The 18,658-nt window shown below is 39.6% G+C and overlaps 3 protein-coding genes and 1 long non-coding RNA gene across 8 annotated transcripts in view; 2 read left to right on the forward strand and 2 right to left on the reverse strand.

Annotated features, from left to right (window-relative positions):
• The first annotated feature begins 188 nt into the window (after window positions 1-188).
• LOC114920366 (uncharacterized) lies at window positions 189-6,746 on the forward strand. Its single transcript, XR_003808689.2, has 2 exons — window positions 189-354; window positions 5,187-6,746. It is a non-coding gene; the product is annotated as an uncharacterized lncRNA (long non-coding RNA).
• On the reverse strand, window positions 4,336-7,615 carry tmem82 (transmembrane protein 82). 2 transcript variants are annotated; one of them, XM_020635292.3, is made up of 7 exons: window positions 7,353-7,615; window positions 7,171-7,243; window positions 6,835-7,030; window positions 6,063-6,477; window positions 5,728-5,778; window positions 5,255-5,442; window positions 4,336-4,543 (listed from the first exon to the last, which is right to left on the reverse strand). In XM_020635292.3, the coding sequence occupies exons 1-7, from the start codon at window positions 7,444-7,446 to the stop codon at window positions 4,463-4,465; spliced, it is 1,098 nt and encodes a 365-aa protein (XP_020490948.2). In that variant the 5' UTR covers window positions 7,447-7,615; the 3' UTR covers window positions 4,336-4,462. The 2 variants fall into 2 exon arrangements, with proteins under 2 accessions (XP_020490948.2, XP_029133459.1); XM_029277626.2 differs by lacking the exon at window positions 7,353-7,615 and having other exon boundaries at window positions 7,167-7,233.
• Window positions 7,616-8,429: 814 nt separating this feature from the next.
• Window positions 8,430-11,130, reverse strand: mad2l2 (mitotic arrest deficient 2 like 2). Its single transcript, XM_020635364.3, has 8 exons — window positions 10,806-11,130; window positions 10,384-10,502; window positions 10,223-10,294; window positions 10,035-10,135; window positions 9,824-9,918; window positions 9,388-9,461; window positions 9,158-9,250; window positions 8,430-9,018 (listed from the first exon to the last, which is right to left on the reverse strand). The coding sequence occupies exons 1-8, from the start codon at window positions 10,843-10,845 to the stop codon at window positions 8,980-8,982; spliced, it is 633 nt and encodes a 210-aa protein (XP_020491020.1). The 5' UTR covers window positions 10,846-11,130; the 3' UTR covers window positions 8,430-8,979.
• A 7,082-nt stretch (window positions 11,131-18,212) lies between these two features.
• Window positions 18,213-18,658, forward strand: part of tns2a (tensin 2a) — a 57,336-nt gene continuing 56,890 nt past the window's right edge. For 3 of the 4 annotated variants that reach the window (XM_020635323.3, XM_020635324.3, XM_020635326.3), the window contains exon 1: window positions 18,214-18,554. In XM_020635323.3, coding sequence (XP_020490979.1) covers window positions 18,432-18,554 — 123 coding nt within the window. In that variant the 5' untranslated portion in view covers window positions 18,214-18,431. Of the gene's footprint in view, window positions 18,555-18,658 lie in introns of all 4 variants that reach the window. The other variant, XM_020635325.3, reaches the window with a different exon arrangement.

Here is an 18,658-nt window from a genome sequence, read left to right on the forward strand (position 1 = left end):
TTAGGTTGGATCCCCACACGCTGTTTGATACTCTTCACTGTTAAAGCGCGATCTTGCACCTCATGAACGCGCTCCGGACTGTTCCCGTGACTAGGCGCGTCCCTGACACCATGCGACCTTTGGGTGTCGAAAGAAAGCATGTAGCTTCCTAAAAAGATGCAGCAACTTCGCTTGTAATGAGAGGCACACCGCGCAGGCGTGGCTTTGTGTGTGAACTTCTTTTTTTCTCCCCGATGAGCTAGTCGACGCACCTGCGCATGCGTGAGAAAACCCCTGGTTGAATGAAGGTGCTTTGACATCTGAGAAGCTTTGACTCACGGGAGGATCCCATCCGTACTTGTTGGTGAAGGCAAGGTAAGGCATACAGTAAAACAAAATGGGACAGAGTTTGATTCCCCCCCCAAAGTTTAGTAATTGTATTTTTGCTGCATTTTATTGTCAATTCATGAAAAAAAAAACATCTCCCCCAAATAAACAAGTGAGTTATAGGCCAAAACAAACATACAAAGGGAGCATGTATTGGTGGCCATAGGCTGTTGTTGGTTTGTTGAGGTATGACTATCTTTTAAAAGTCAAAATGACAGGGTGTCATTGGGATGAGCACAAAGTGTGTGGGGATGCTCACTGACCTCAGTGAACTTTAAAAAAACAAGCTAATGGATGGAACAACTCAAAGTTATTAGTCAATGGAATGTGCTCTCTAAAATATGCCAAAGTTTTATGGTGATACACACCATGCTGTGTTGGCGTTTCATTATTTTAAATAGCTTGGCTTGGATTTGTATTCTGTGATTTGATGTATCACTATCTAAATTGAATCTTAAACTATCTAATTTTGTGTCCAGGATGCAATTGTTTTTCTTTGAATCTTAAGTGTTTGCTGAATGTACCACCTCCACTTAAAAAGGGTCCAAACAGGATGTGTTAAAGATTTTGTTGAGACCTTTTTTTTCCTCAAAACTGTTTGGACCCTATTATGATTCAATGTCTCATCAATACTTCAGATATTATTTGAGCACTTAAGTGATTCTGTTATTTTAAATCAGAGAATATATTTCTTTGTTAAAGATTAATAATACTTTATTTAACTGTATACACTTTGGTAAATATACATATCAGGACATTTCGATGAATAACAAACTGTGGGAAAAGTAATTTTCAGAAAATGGCAGATTTCATGTTATGAACTAAATGTCACCTCTCTGTTGTGAGAAGTGCAGTGATGATGGGAAACTGAAAGACTCAGCTCACACGCTTTAGATTGATCTAGTTTGGGGACCTGGGAAAAATGATTTGATTGGTGACCTAATTATCACTAAAGCTGAATTATCACTAAACATAAAACTACACTATAGTTTTATGTTTAGTGATAATTCAGAATATATCAGTGGAAATAAAATGGGTCAGAGTTCAATTTAAAGTATATTTTGAAAAGTAGAAGGTTTTACAGATTATACAATTATCAAGTAAGGCAAAGATACCGTTCAGTTACGGAATATCCATTTTACATATCAGTGAGATGATTTAGTATAGTATGAGGAAGGTATATTTGAATTTCAAACATGTATTTAAGCCTAGGAAATCATTGAGGTTTACCTCATTTACAATTATGTCAAGATACAAATCAAAACAAAACAAAAAGGGCACAAATAAAACAACAAGGACAGGTCAGGATGATTCTCAGAACAATCGCACACTGCCGAAAGCGCTTTGAGATCGTTGTCTTAATTTGTCCAAGAGAAACAAGAGTGTCAATCTTGAGAGACTGTTGTAAATTATTCCACAATTTTGGAGCAAAAAAAATTAAATGCAGAGTAAACCCGTGGGACTTGAAGTAACAGACAGAGCGAGTGTGGTAGGGTCCGGTGGTTCAGTTTAGCAGAGATGTTATAGAAAATGGTGCATGTCCAATAAGGGATTATATTAGAGCACATTCTATTGAAGTTAAATTCCTTATTTGTGTGAGTGTACCTGGCCAATAAAGCTTATTGTAATTCTAACATGACGAGCAACAAAATTATACAAACCCAAACCATGTCACAGTCACAAGATTGCAATATAAATATGATACATGTATCTTTTGCAAAACACAAACACTACTCTCTAATAATTTTGAAGATTACACTTTTCACTTCTAACATGTTTGCCATTTGCTTGTAAAACCTGTCCTTAGTAGGGGTAGATAAGAACTTGAATGAATTAAGCCTACTAGGCTACAACCCCAGATGGATACGAGGTGGCTTATCAAGTCAAAAACTTTGACCTCATGGTGTGTGTGCTCTGTTTTAAAGCTAATAAGTAACATGAACGATTGGGCACATGTCCAAAGGTCCAAGAGTCCAGTTGAGATAAACACTGATGAGGTGTAAATAGCCTACTGCTTGTTTAATGACTTTCCCTTGCAACTGCCCCTACAAGTTTATTTTTCATTATCCTTGCCTCATAGTTTGATTTAAACGAGAAGAAGATATGCCATCGTTTTCAGAGTCAACATGTGAAAATAATAGCACTGGTGAAATAATTAGTCTATCAATATGCCTACATGTCGTACATTTTGCACATACCCCTACAGGAGCTGAACGTGATGTTTATTGGAAACGATTATTGACTTAGTTTGGCAAAGAACCGCTCTGTTACTACACAACAGCATTATTCTGCTTTTGTTACTATATTAAGCACGCACATTAGAGGCAGACGTGCGCATGCGCTAAAATGCGGTAACGGGGGACAAGCAAAACCACACTGTGCGCATGCGTCCAGCGTGCCTATCAGATGAGAACAGAAACGTCTGGAAACATATCCAGAGGAGGCGACAGCTGCTGCTCGATCACTTCGGTGCGTCTCTGCACCGTGTTCGGGAGTGTTTGGAGAAACGTCCTCCCGGTGTCTGCTGAACTCGTCCTGATGTGGAGCTCCTTACAGTTTAAATTCTAATAAACCTATGGGAGTACAATTCCTATTTTGGTGGATCGACTAAACACCAAAACCAAAAATTTCCTCTTCACACACCTGGATTATTTTGGGAACTGGACCGCCAGGCGAAAGTGCCCCCCGTAATTTCAAACGCCTTTTTGACACGGGATGATAACTGGAGTGATATATGAAAAAAAAACCTTCCTTCTCGTGGAATAATATGTGTCTGTCAGTCCACAGTTCCCAATAAAGACACGCCGTCTGGGCATTACAACAACGTCAAAATGTGGATTTATTTCATGTGGGTGTCAGAAATTGCATATTCTCACAAGAAGCAGCCTTTGTCGCTAGGCAACGTTAGTAAAACAGGATAAAGCTCGAATATGAGCATGTCATCCTCAGGTGGTATGAAGCGAAAGACCGTCCATTAAAAACAATGCCTTCTTTTTAATGTCGTCAGAAAGACTCACAAACAAGTTAATATCGTCTTTCCTTTGTGTAACGCCATTTTGTGTGACATTACAATGCGAACGTTGTCGTCAGCCATTTTGCCTCTTTCAGTCTCTGGAGAGACCGGAGGGCCAGATAAGAAAATTAATAAAAGAAGGATATTTAAAGGACTTTAAATTGTATTTGCGCTTTTCTATTAAATTAAACTAAATACAAACGAACTCAGCAGCTGTCCTACGGTGTTTGGAGTGTAGTGAACGTCCCGTTAACATTCAAGATCCGGTCGAAAAACACCAACTTTGAAAGTTGTTGTAATCTGTTTTGCTATTCGAGTTATTTAGATCCGTTTTGTCGAATAACCTCAATTTTAACTGCAGGCTATGTATGTCATGCAATTTAAACCCTTTTTAAAGCGTGTCTTTTAAGTGCAGTGTACGTTTGGTCGTGGCTTTATAAGAGAAGAAAATACAAAAACATGTTTGATTCTTAAGGAACCAGTTTGGTCCTTTTTACTTAAAAAAAAAGTCTGATAAATAAATAATCATTCATCTTATTGTCCCCATAATGAGCCTCTGTTCTGTCGACATGTTCACTTTGGAAAGGGGCTACAACGCCCCTGAGCCCCCATTACATTTTGTGAACAAAGCTACTATCTCTTCCAGACACATTTACTCACAGTCACACATCGTCCTTATTTCTAAAACAACACCCAGCGCTTTGGTTGGCTGAGTTCATGACGTGACTAACACAAGAGGTACACTGTTTAACAATGTGCAGCCTACATTTGAAGGGTTTAACAGATAACTGAAGCCATATGAATTCCTGTCTCTCAAACTTCCTAGAGTTATGTAAGGCAGGATGGGTCATGTTACAACCATTTGCTACACAAATGGGCAATGGTTGTCGGGTAACCTTTTGTAAAATTGAGATTAAACACTTTTATTTTCACACATTGGATGTTGACATCAAAACCACAAAAAACCTTTTAATGAAAAAATATGACATTATTAAAACAAGAGTATGCATTTTGATGTAGGCCCTATCCTTTATAGGATTTACATATTGGTGCCAATAAAAATAGTATAAAATCCCAGATCGGCTAGCTCTGATGGGCCTTCCCTTGTGCTTGTGGTCTTCTTATACGCTCCCTTTTAACAAAGTCTGTATAGTCCTCTTCATCCTGTGTGCACACAATAAGTATGAAAGATGAAATACACAAGAGATAATGCAACAGTTTAGAGAATAGTCATAACCAAAGTTAATACATGCAGCGTCTGAGTACTCCATGTTATAGGCCTAATCATAATTAACGTACATTGTATGATTACAAACAATTTTTTAGTGTATGCCCGTTGAATATTTTGTCCAAAGTTCAAACATATTTAGATGCACGATAGACTTCATTAAAGTTTTAAGGTCAAAGTCAGATTTACTCAAGTGTCAGTGGTGAGTAGTACAAGAGATGCTGAAACAAACATGATAATCAATTTCTTTTAACAGATGGAGTAATTTACATGAGGTAGATTTTTGGCCTATTGTAAAGTTCTATTTTATCTCAGAATAGACATAATCTTAATTTGAAATCCAATAAACACTACATTTTCCTGGCACTGTATTAAGACTTTACTTTGCTTTATGAAACAGAACTATTTAACCAGGCTCGCTAAGTGTAGAGAAAAGTAGGCTCAGTGCTCTGAATCAGAGAATACTTTGACCTGAATCTGTCTCGGGGATCTTAAACCTCCTCCACCTGGGACACAAGTTGGAAAATTCTGGCTCATCTTGGGACCCGGTCTAATGAACCCTTTGCTATTCTGCCCCAGTTTTGGTCTCCCAATGGACAGAAAGTGCTCTCAGGCCCCTTTTGCTGCTTCCAGGGAGACTCACTGACCTGTGAGGTTGTTGAATCCAGCAGATCCATGGTGGGGATTAGACAGCTGGCCTCTCCCAGGAAACACATCAGGATTTGGAGCACGTCAGCCCAGCGTCCAACAGTCAGCATCAGGACCATCAATCCACCGAGTCGCACCACCACTGTGTTCAGGACAGCCTGGCTGCCGGGTAGCCGGTTCTTCTCCTCTGCAGGAACAAAAATGCAACATTTATGAAAATATTTCCAATTGATGACAGGTCAATAGAGGTGTCAAATCATCAGAATGCTCAAATGAATGATGAATGACTTAGTGGTCGGACGAGACCAGGCGAGGCTTCAAACTGATGAATTAGTTATTTTCCTCAGGCTGGAGAGATGTCTACAATATCACATGTTTGATTGATTAGAGTCTAATGAGCATTGCAGCATCTTTGAAATGAAAGATTGTATCACTTAGAGATGTTATAAACCGATACCAGTTCAATAAATACCTCCTATGTCATCGAAATAGCATCTGGTATCAGCATGCAGGTCTACTAGCCCTGAAAGAGAATCAAGTTTATTCATGTAGCCTATTAAGGCCTACTTTATTATGTATTTTAATGCATGTCAAAAGCACATCAAAATGAAAAAAGTAAAGAAAGTGGTTCTGGCAGAGTGTAACTTTAGTCGTAGCTACACTGAATCAACCTGTTTCACATTAAATCTAACGTATATTTCTTTAATGGTACTGATAGTTCATAGATTCACACGTTTGGGTGTCACATATGTAAGGTATGGGGAAGGAAGCACTGCAACATCTCTCTAAATGTGTCATGTTTCTCACCCTGCATGTACACAACCAGAAGCGTGTAGCAGATGGTCAGTGGCGTCCAAAACCTGAGGGCCTCTGAAGCAGAGAGGAAGTGCTTATTAATGGTTGCTATGGCGGCCACCACAGCCACAGAGAAGGTAATGATCATGGCTCTGCACAGCATGGGCAGCAGACAGCGGCCTGATGTCAGGAGCCCGATGCAGATGCCGCAGTATCGCTGTGAGCTGTGGAGTGTATACAGAGCCAGGACATGGTGCAGCAGCAGAGTGGCCTGTCTGGCCAAGAACCAGCTGAGTGCTGCTGCCAGGAGCAAACATAGCCAGCGCTGGGCCGCCCCCTCGTGGAGGAAGTACAAACTGCAGCTTAGAGCACATCCAAGAGAGAACTGGCTTTGGACTAACAGCTGCTGGAGAAAATGCCCTGACTCCTGAGGAATGAAGGAGCAAATGAACATCAGTGATTGAAAAAATTAAAACAGATGAGTGGCATTTTTTAAACGGTGATTTGACAAGTCTCTATGACATGAAACATGACTTACTGCTGCTACTGAAATTTTATTTTCTCATTGCAATATATTTTTCTACACTTTTTTAACTATGCAATATATGTTGTTTTACTTAGATGCCCATCTGCTTTGTTGCTGTGGATGCTTGAATGTCGTCCAATTTAAAATGACAATAAAGACTTTCTATTCAATGTGGTATCAATTTAGAAATTAAGTAGCAGAAAGGAGCAAACTACTATGAGCGTAAGGCATATTTTTATTGAATAATGGGTTTCTTACTGGTCCAGCTGTGACCCATCCAGAGATTCCTCGAAGACAAAATTCTAGTACCACCAGGGACGCAACACGAGAGCCAATTACAGCCAGCAGCCCGGTCACAAGGAGGAAGTGTAGCATCCCTGAAAGTCCAGCTTTGGGTTTCCTTTGAGTACTAGGTGTCTTCTTGCTTGATTCTTTATCATTTTTGTCACTCCAGCTGTGGGTTACAGAGAGAACAATCTAAACAGGCTACAAGCACCAAAAACCTAAATGGTGATGTTTTAGTTAAATTTAGTGAAAGGTGGAAAACTTGATATCATGCTAACTGGTAGATACATTTAAAGGTAACTTACTCACCTCGTCTCTTCTAGAAATAAGTGCACTCTCAGTAAGGAGCATAGTACAGAGATCCCACATGCACCTACCAGCCCTGCAGGTCACAGGATAGACATTTGCCATAACACACTATAGACACTTATACAGTTCAGAAACCTCCTTCAGTAGTGAGATGTCAAAAAAGAAATGAAAGAGGAGCTCACCTTGAAGTAAACTATCCACTGGGTTGATATCTAGAGTCAACCACTCCGGTATGAAGTAGGAGGTGGGTATGAATGAGGTGATAAAAGAAAACATTGTGTTACCTCTGACCTAGCAGAGGTAAATATCAAAAGATGTTGTCTAATAAACGCAAAAAATATATACTAAGGAACCATATTTTGTGTAATTCCAGACCAGGTTACATAAACGTGGAGTATCAGCTCGCCTCTCCAGTTTATCTTTATTGCCTCAGCGTTGAGCTTTGCTCATGCAGCAGCCTTTTATGTGTTTTGTACCAAAGGTCACCTGTGTGTCTGTGGAACAGAGGCCCTCAGCGGCCTGAATCACAACAAGATAATAGCAGTTACTGCGACATGGGAAATACTTGGCTACACTTGGCCGGCTTTCAAATGGTCTGCAGAGTAGAGCAAAGGACAAGGACATTCTTTCATTAATCCTTTTGGATTGCCCCAGTTCTTGACCCCCAAACAATATTCAACTCAAGTATGTTTATGTTGACTAAGATTGCAGAGGTTTGTATAATCTTTGTTTTCTTCAATATTTAAGACAGAAAGCAGAAACTCAGGCAACAGAAGGACCTTTCAGGGAAAATATCAAGTGAGCAGCATCTTCTCCCGGACAGTCAGGCATGATGAAAAACAGTGACACACAAGTGGCAGTAATAGATTTACATCAGATATATGGAAGATAATTGTAGTCTATGCCGACATGTGGCAGGTGGCCAACAAATAAAATGTTTATAATTAATTTAACCAAACCGGTTCTTCTGGTGCTGACTGTGGAGGGTGATGACGTTTAACCATGTAGTCGACTAAACACACAAGTCCCAGTGTAAAAACAAACATTTCTAATGCTGGTGCTTAAAAAAAGTGTTTTTTTATTTGCCATTAACTTATTTTTCAAATAGTAAATCACACATTATCAGCAGTAAAAGTGAAAACAGTTCTTTTGTTACAACATATAGACTTACATTTGACACATAACCATGCAGATGAGAATTAGCACTGACTGGATACAAGATGTTTTTTTTCTTTCAAAGCATGATGACCTAACTTCAGACATCCATGTAGAGGTAAAACACCTCAAAGAGCATACAGACAAACTCCCCATAAAGAGACATAAAGGACGTATTTACAGCTAAGAGAAATCACAGCTGAGGGTTACACTGATAACACAGAGACGTAGGAGCTGCTGGTGATTGATATTTGAATTTACAGCCAGTATTGTTAAACTGCTAGATTCCAATTTCCCTGGGATTTTATTGTCAAAGTGCAATGAGTAAAAGTTTGAACATTGTGTTTCACATACATAGATCTGCACTGAAAGCAGTTAAAGGCAATACAGGACAATAGAACCACCATACTCATGTTAAAGTGAATGTCATGTCATCAAATAACAGGCAGGCAGCACACAGTCAGGGTCAGATGTCTGTAAGTGTAACCCTGAACACTGACTGCAGCAGTATGTACACACCTAATGAACCCGCTCCACATCTCCTTTTTGTTGATTTCATGTGTTCAACTTAAATGTGTTTTGCTGACTGTTGACTCATGATGTGTTGGATTATGAGTGAAGCCGTAGCATCAGCTTGCTCCTGCAGAGTGAGACCTACGTTTTTTGGGCTCTCTCTTCCACGTAAAGCTGCATCTGTCAAAGACGGAGAACAACAGATGAACATCAACATGTTGATCTAAAAAAGGACAATAAAACCTCAACTCATTTAGGTCTCAATTTTTTTCCCCCCTTTGAATGTGTCAATGGATTTGTTTGAGATGTTTCTACGTACTTTGACTATGTCAGATGTCATGGTCTTCAGAGGGATGAGTCTGGGCTCCTGCATGTGGACCTCCTGCTCATCAGCAACAATCCAGGGGAAATCCTGTCATGAGAAATGCACAAATGTGGCCCATCACATGTAAAGAATGATTCAGTTTGTACACACTGCTGTGCTTTGTAAGTTCCAGAAGGAGTACATCTAAAGTGATTGTGTAGATTTGCAGAGTTCTAAATCCTCACCTTGATGACTTGGACCTTCTCCATGTTGCGTGTAGCAGCATCTCTGGTATGCACAAGTACTGAAAAGGAACACCCTGGAGCAAAGAAACATCAGGTCACAAATAAGTCTATGATGGGTGTCTGTTACCACTAATACATCATGTATGTGTCGTCATATTTTCTTAAAAACAAAGCCATTGTCACAACAATGTTCTGACTTTCTTCTAACTGTGTTTTGTTTTCTCAGCTGTGGTAACTCAAAGAACAAATAATCTCCCTTTATATTGTTCAATAAGAAGTGATGGTCCTCTTTTCATAATTACTTTACTTGCTTATGATGGACTCTGTGCAGAATCATGACAGAGATTTGATTTTTTTTTTTTTTGAAGTCCTCTTTAGGAATATAACGTGATTGGTGGAAGAAACTACATGTCTGTCATCTATGTATGTGAAATACCTGGAGGGTTATTATTTAAAACAGCATCACAGACACTGATCTTCAGGATGAATGCCCTCAGCAGCTGCTCCACGTGTGACAACAGTGTGTCTGAGCTGGAACAACAATGACAAAAACATGCTGTTACTGACCATGATGTCCCTGAGTCAAGACTGACACATATAGACATTTCTAATTTAAAGAAAGGAGAAGAAGAAGAAGAAGGGAACACCTGATGGACAGCAGTGTAGGCTGGGAAATCTCAAACACAAATCTCTCTACTGGATGATGCTCTTTGTCCATGATCACCACAACCACCTTCTCTGCATCGTTCTGGGAGGGACATTGAGGATTTTAGCAAAGAGTGACGACCCCTGTTATATAAAGTAACCTCAGCACAAATATCTCATCATGTCTTACCTTTTCAATGAGCGGCTTTATACAATAAAGCGTATCTTGGATGTACTGATTAAGCTCTGGGTGACATGACATCTGGAGATAAACACATTAAAAAAAAGTCCAGTATTAGAATCATAAGCCCTGCAAAACTGTGAATGTTTGTATTACACATCGACTTCTACCTGCACAGGCACATTGTATTTCTTCCTCTTCTGGAATATTCCTGAGGGATAAACTTCGCGGACATACAGGATGAGATGAATGGCGACCTCCAGGAACTCACACAGGATGTCAGCAACCACTAGAGAATAGAAATCAACTCAATAATATCTTGTGCATTCAAGTGGTTCTTGTGTTATGAGTCCAACCAAACTCAATGCAAATATCCTGTGATTTAGTGTTACCGTATTAGCTTAACCATGAAAAACAATCACAGTACATTTACAGAAAATAAACCACATGTTGAGGTTATACTAAGCCGAAAAGACCAACACATATTATTCATTTATCACACACAGTTAATGATCATCTACAGAGAAGCAGAGTTAACACCAGCTGGATTTATTGAGGGATTAGATAGACAGTCGTGATTTTGTTTTCTTACCTTGTCCAAAATTCAGGTCTTGCCTTGTTAGAGTTGTCATATTTTCTCTTTCCCAAACCTTCAAATAAAACAAATATCTATGTTAGCTGGCTAACGTTAACTCAAGCGATCGTTCATGTTAACAGACTCCACTTTTTAGTATCTAGTTATCATTTTGTCACAGCTTAAGTCGAAGATGTCAGTCAGATGTGAAGGGAGGAGTAAAATATCCGTTTTTATAAAGACTTATGACAGCTGAAATAAATATAGAGGCCCCATTTAAAACGGAGTAAGGATATTTCTAATTACGGAAGCCTGATTCGCGCCTTACAATGACGTCATTGGTTTGTTTACAAGAGTGCTCTGGTCCACTAGTGATGACGTTACTTGGCGAGTGCAAAAGGGAGCAACTATTCTTTTCTGGACACAGTAATGTTAATTCTGGGACAAAAGTATGTTTTCTTTCAGTGTATTTCTTCTGTACAGTCCCCATGTATTGAATCCACCCTCGTAAAAGTGAATGAGGCAGCAACACAAGCAGTTTATAGGTAAATGACAACTAGCTACAGGATTACACAGGCTGTGAGACTTTAAAATAGCAAAGTTGGACTATTAGATTTTATTATACAGACAAGTCAACCTATAAAGTGAGTTTCTCCTGCAAGTAAACTCTTAAATACCTGAAATCAATAATTACTTTATTTTGTTCCAGCCTGATTCATTTTATTTTCAAACTAGTTGTTTGTTCCCCTCTGGTTTAATTTCACAGCAAGTTAGCAGAACCAGTGTTGACATGTAAGATAAGTATCACATTTATTGATTTTCCACCCATAAACCTCTGTCATTTACATGTTGGTTATACTTTAGCATTTCACTTTTACACTAAATACAGTAAAGACAAAAACCACATATATACCGAGAAATGATATGAAGTGTAAACTTCAACACAGTAGATGGCTAATCTCTCCGATTAGTCAAGCAACAATTTAATGTTATGTTGTCAATATACTATTTATGTGTTTTGAAGATGAAAGGATTTTGAAAAGATATACATGTTTTTACAGAATTATTGGCAAGCAGGTTAATCTGTGCAAGGAATGTCTATTGATGTTTTGGGAAATTGGGAGCATAATTAAAAAAACATTAATATCAATTAACAAATAGGAAACATAAAGAAAAAAAAAGGAGCAGAATATTAGATGATATTATGCTTGAAGGCACTGAATATGTTGCTTCCTACATTCAGGGAGACCTGTTGATTGATGCAGCAGAGAGAAGGGAGCGATGTGGGTATGACACGTTTGTAGCCTTGCTGACTAAGCTGGAAACCTTTCCGCCTCAGACAATCTGTTTCCGGCTTTTGTATTCATTGTGTCCTCTGTGTGTAGAGTCTGACGTCAAATTCAAGAGTACCTGACCTTACTGCTAAATCAAAAGGTTTGCGGCTCATAAAATTGAATGGAAGAGTATACACTGGGGTTTTTTGCCAGTGCTTTACAGTAATGTTTTTTTACTTTTAGGTAGCCTTCCTTTTTATTTCCTAGCTGGTGCGGTTTATTTTTCCCTCCAGTTGGCATGGACACTGTTCTTTTCCTTTTTATGAGAGTGTGCACTGGGCTCTGTGCCACAAAGAACAACTCAGGTGTGATATTTCCATCCTGCCTACTTATAGTTTCCAGTCATTCTGCTGATTCTTCTGCCTTTAGTCCCAATCCCCAGTAACCTGGCACATTAGAATCTATTCAACACAAACATTTTGTAAGGACCGATTATGATTTAAAGCAGGGGTGTCCAAAGTGCGGCCCGAGGGCCATTTGTGACCCTTGAGGGGATTTTTTGCGGCCCGTGACTTCAAATGAAGAATCAGAAGATTTTGGCCCGAGGCCTTGATTAAGATTGGCACATTATCTTATTTTTTCTTTTTCATGTTAACAAGGGCTGAACAATATTCCTAAAATAGAAAATGTTCAGTAACATGTATGTTGTTGTTGTTTTTTTAAATCTACAGCTTTTACTATTTTCTACATTTCTTTGTAAACAAGTGGACTGTTGTTTAACCATTTAATGACCTGAGCTAAATGCAGAAAGCTTTTCCAAAAAAATGAACCACGTTACAGACTTGATTCTGAGAAAACGAGTAGAACGAAGAAATCAAAATATTTGATTTCCTTTTGTGAAAGGGTTTCTTTAGCGAGCCTTTTGACTCTGATCTACAAAGCCTTACTATTTTTTCAACTATATTTTAAAAAACAAAACCTGTGGCCCGCGAGCGATTCTAACGCGACAATTTTGGCCCACAAGAAAAAAAGTTTGGACACCACTGATTTAAAGGATAAAGTTGGTACATTTAACAGCTTCATTTTAGTTTTTTTTAACCTCAGCAAATCCCTTAAAAGACAAAAACAAACAACGTCTTAAGTACATCTCAATAATTATAATAATAATAATAATAATAAATGCCTCCTATATATAAAGGTTTTATCTTCAGTAAAGGCTCACTGACTTCTGGGTCCGCTTGTTCAAAAGTAATCCAACAGATGAATCCACAGCTGTCATTAAGAATGAATCTTTTTATCGGGTTGTTATAAAGAAAATAACTAATTTGGATATATCATTTTGATCCAAGCAGGGGGCTGGAGTCAGACTGGACTACGGGGAAATGTTTTTTTTTTTGTTTTTTTTTTAATCAAAATTGGTCGAACAATGCAATTATTTTACAAGGTAGTCTATATTTTAAGAAACTGTTTTAAATATATTTTGCACTAGAATAGTTTTTTTCTTCACTGACAAAGTGGATAAGGTAAAAACAAATTGCACCAAATAACATCAAGAACAAAGTATTTAATGTTAAGTGACTGTAAAGATCTTTTCAGTTTGTGTGGATTTGGCGCCCCCTGTGGACAAAGTATTCTAGTATATCTAGTTTAAAGCGCTGCTAATCTGGTTTTGGTAACCTTTAAAAGTCTGTGTCTGAATAAGTTTGATCCGATTCAATTCTTCTGTGAACAACAGGGATAAAAGTGAGCTGGATACGTGATTCTGTGTAAAAGAGAAAAGGTCGATCCAGCTGAAGAAACTGTGTATTTGTTCAGGACTATTTTCAACAGTGCAGACTGCTTAGTACTAAAGAAGCAACATGGTGTATCATGTTATGAATTAAAAAATAACATTAGCCTCATTTTATGAATGTAAGGCTGTTTTTGCCCACTAGGGGGCATACTAGGTCTGAAACAAGCCCAGACAAACACAGCCCTCTTGTAGCTTCAGTATATCAAGCCTGCATGAGACTCTGAAATAGTTCTCTTGTCCTTTCGACCCCGTGGGTCTCATACTTGATGACTGGTGAGTGTAACCACTGCACACACCCTTGGCATGGACGTCCTCAGCCTGTGGCCAAACAACTATGAATTTATGGTGCGGTTCAAAACTGACCCACAAAAACAGATTCTTGAACGCAGCAAAAGGGGGCCAAAGTGAGGGTGAGAGAGGGATGTTTAACATACGGGAATATTTAGTCTGCTTTACAACTTTTGGGAAAGGACCGTTTGAAGAGGATGGAAGTCCTCAAGTGAAACACGTCTTCAGTGAAAAGACGCTCTGACACAGGACCAGGCTTGGTGTCATCCCTGACATCATCACAACTGTGTCTATTTCTGTACTCCTTTGTCTCTTCACTGTTTGTTTCTTCAGATCACAATCTCCTCTCTTTCTCTCCATATTTGGATTCTGTTTATCTTGTCTTTCTCAACTCCTCTCTCCCTCTTTCTACTATCCTCCTTATCGGAAAAAAAAAACAAAAAACACTCCTTCTCCCAGAGATCTGTCATTAATCTTCACTTAATCCAGACTGAACCTTGTTTCTGCCAACTCTCCCAACATGTGCCAAGTATGCTGCAACAGAAGGTAGCCACATCATGAAAAAGAAGACTTTATTGTTCTGTCTTTCAGAAGCTGATTTTCTCATCAGATTAAATTAGGATCTTTGTGTTGGCTTAGAAATTAGCTGCGCACAACCTCCAGTCAGTCTCTTTATTGACTGTAAAAGGATTTCTGTTCAATTTATAATCCAAGTAAATTGAATATCTCTGGCTTTATATGCTTATTGTCTGACAAGCTCACTGGGTAGCCTTTTATATCAGAGCTTTTTTAAAAGCTTTTTTGTCCCTAAACTTCTGAATAAGCGACTCTTACTTGTTACAGTTCTGAGAAACAGAGTGATTGGGAATAGATTTACTGGAGTGATAAAGCTTTTGATCATCACCCACAAGAACAAACCTGCTTTGTCAAAGTCAGAATTTAATTTTTAAGGCATCCTACTCGTTTCATCTATTCACATGTTTAGAAACAGATTATTACTTAACGAAGTTTGACTGTTTTATAGTGCAATAATGTGTTCCCACAGACAGAACAAAGACAGTCCACTGTTCATATTTTCCTCTGTGGTATATTTCTGTTACATCTCTAAGGAGGTATTTGACTTGTACTTTACAAATATATATCAACATGTGATTCTTCTCTTTCCTCGGGCGAGTCTCTCATTTCATGTACACTGCAAAAAACTTGAATCTTAGCAAGAAAATCATCTAATTTCATTTCATCTCACACTTATTCTAAGACATATTTACCTGACAGGTGCAAACAAACATCAATCAAACCATTATTTCTTCTCTGAAGGACATTTAGGTTTTCCTCATTTCCATTACCGACAAGATTACAAGCAAAGTAAAACAAGAAAAACACTTAATATCAATTATAAAAACCACTGAGATCCATTCAAAACAGTTACAACTAGAAACAAAGTGGTTAGGAATGACATTTCTAAACAATGCAAGAGAGGGAAGAACTCAAATCTTTAGAATTTGCTGGAGGGCATTCCATGAAATTGGGGTGTTAAAAGAAAATGTAGTTTTATGAAGTTCAGCAAAAAGCAGAGAGACTTTAAGAAGGAGCCAATCAGAAGAAGGAGTCAATAGTGCCTGAATTCCTCTCCAATAGGACTGTGATGTAAGGTGAATGTTTTGCAATCAGGGCCTTGAAAATATATAAAAAACCAATGCTTGTTGCGTCTCTCTTCAAGAGAACAATGTCATGACTCTAAACAGTGAAGAGCGTCTCAGATTCACGAAAATGTTACTCTGTGAGCGTCTTGAAAGGAAATGTCTGTTTCTAAATTAAGAAGTTTATCCTATTTCAAGATACTCAACAACTCTGTCCTATTGGCAGATTTATTTTGCTTATTACAATAAATTAAGAACTTATTTTCTGCTTTTAATATCATATGAAGTGTTATTTTGTGTGTGTTTTTACAGTTATATTTCTTGGGTCAGTTTTGCCTTTATTAGACAGACCAGCTGAAGAGAGGCAGGAGATGTTGGGAGCAGAGAGAGGGGGACGACATGAAGCAAAGGGCTGAGGTCAGATTCGAACCTTAATGTCGCTGCGAAGAGGACTATAGCCTCTGTACATGGCGCAGGCAACATAACTGCTAGGCTAGCCGCGCCCCACTTGTCAGATAAATGTGGCTTATAAAAAGTGAAATTGAGATATTGTTGTTCTTGGAATAAGACAAGTACACTTGCTAAGAATCAAGTTCTTGAAATGTGTAGTGCAATTTGGTCATAATTGCTTTTTAGCACAATAATCTGTGAACTCTAGGGTAAAAGCTTTATTCTAAGGCAGTTGCATTAGAATTGGACGCCTTTTAAACACATGTTCTTCTCAAACTGAGAAAATAAAGTCAATGTTTTCTTTGTATCTGGACAAATGCCCTTGATTTAGAATAGCTGTACTGGTTTATGTTACATTCTCTAAACATTCAGCCTATTTCTGGCTCAATGACACTTGAGTTGCTAAATTAGAATCCCATGTTTCTTCATCTTGAGTAAACAAATCTTAAATCTTTTCTTTCTCACAGATACCTGTGCTGTTTTAGTCTCTAGGCTCTTTGACATTAAAGATTTCTCTGTTTTAATGACTCACATTTTCCCTGTTTTGTTGCTTTTTTCTTTGTTTTTCAGCGCTGCCTTTGTGCATCGCAGGACTTCAGTTGATTAGGAGTTAATTTCACGGCATGTAAAAACCAGGAGGGGGGGCTCGTTGTAAACGCTGTCTGCAGCCTGAGCTCATGTCTGAGACGGCAGCCTAAAAGACGTACATGGAGGGAAGGGAATGAGGCAAAGCAGGAGGAGGAGAGGCTGGGGTCAACTGGAAAGGGGGCGTAAGAGAAACGGGGCTGGGGGATGGATGGATGGATGGATGGATGGTTGCAGGGAGGAAGGGAGGAAAGGAGGAAAGGAAGGACACCTGGAAGGCCTGTCTGGGGCAAAATGCCTGCAAAAACAAAACAGCATTACGCCTGTTTTTTCTATCTGCAGAGAGAAAATGATGGCGAGAGAGAAAAAGAAAAGAAAGAAAACACGATAAGAAAGCGGGAATGTGGAGGGTAAATACAAAGAAGGGGAGGGGGCTTTTTGGAGGCACATCAAGAATTTGCCTTTTAAGGGGTACGGTCTCACTCTTCCAATCCTTGTGAGCTTTTCGTAGCAGCCATAATACTCGAGGGAGAAGAAATAAACAACAGCAAAGAGGCTGTGAAAAATAAAAACATGTGCAAAGTTAATAATTTTCACACTTAGTTACACAACATGAAAGATACACAGGGCGTCTTTGTGCTTCAAAATCCAGGCAGAAATCAAGAATCCATCTGACATTCCTTCATTTAGCTTCTCCTATCCTTTGTTATATGTTAGGTAGGCACTCTGCACTGAAAGAGACCTTGTTCCTTGAATGCAACACACAGGCGTCTGCATTGTAAACAAGGGAAGACTCAGGCTCAGTCTTCTCTGAATCACTGGTTCACGCAGCATCCCATCGGCTGCCGTCACTGTTTGGTTTTCTTGGTTGTTTTCTAGACAATATCGGCCATGTGTTTCCCCCGAGCCGAGGAGAGACGACGGCCTGTATCTGGGAGCAGGAAGCTGACTAAGGAGGAGAGGGGGGGGTGGGGATGGGGGGGGGGGGGTGAGAACAGAGAGGTGATTGTATATGTGAGTGAGGCGAGAGGTAGAGGGTAGAAGCAAGAGGAAGAGGAGGACGAGACAGATGTGTCCTGGGGATGGTTAGGTTTTGAAAGAAGAAGAAACAGGATGGGGAGGTGACTCCTTGAGCCGTTCAGTCCGGGAAATAGGGATGCATAGAGTTTCAAAGAAAATCAAAGAAGAAAAGGAGTTTCCTCAGAAAGTTTGGGTGTCTACTGTGTGTGTGTGAAACAAAGGAGATTAGCGAGAGGGGGTGGAGGCAGAAAAATGGGGAGTCCACATGTGACTGGTCTGACTCAGAGAGAGAGAGGTGTTTTTAAAGGGTGTATATAGAAAGGGGGGGTGGTGGGTGGGTGGGTGGGGGGGGGGCAGTGCGACTATGCAGAGTGTATCCTTCCCTCTGTCCCTGTAACCGGACTGAACGAGAGCCAGGAAAAGGGGAAGGGCCTCCCTCTCCTCCTCTCTCCAGCTGACAAAAACAGCTGCCCAGGAGAACTGGCTGGAGACCGTTTTAGAGGAGCTAGAGGGAGAGAGGAGGAGGGAGGACAGAGAGGGAGAGAGGAGGATTTAAAAAAAAAAGTCCCCAGAGTTCAGGACCCGTTTCACCTTTATGGGTTGCGTCCTGAGTTCGGACTGGTGTGGGGAGGAAGAGGTGCTGCCGGTGGTCAGGAGCTCGTCTCTGAAGACAAGGAGCCTGGAGAGGAGGGAGAGCGGCAGGATGAGGCTGACCAAGGTGAGTGTGTGTGCAGTGTTCACATGAGTGTGTAATGAAGTGAGAGAGAAACATGTTCACTATAATATCTGGACATGCAAGTGTTCATTATGCACTTTCTCTGG

This window comes from Labrus bergylta, chromosome 12 (genome assembly GCF_963930695.1).
Source record: "Labrus bergylta chromosome 12, fLabBer1.1, whole genome shotgun sequence".
In the NCBI taxonomy this organism is placed as follows: Eukaryota; Metazoa; Chordata; class Actinopteri; order Labriformes; family Labridae; genus Labrus; species Labrus bergylta.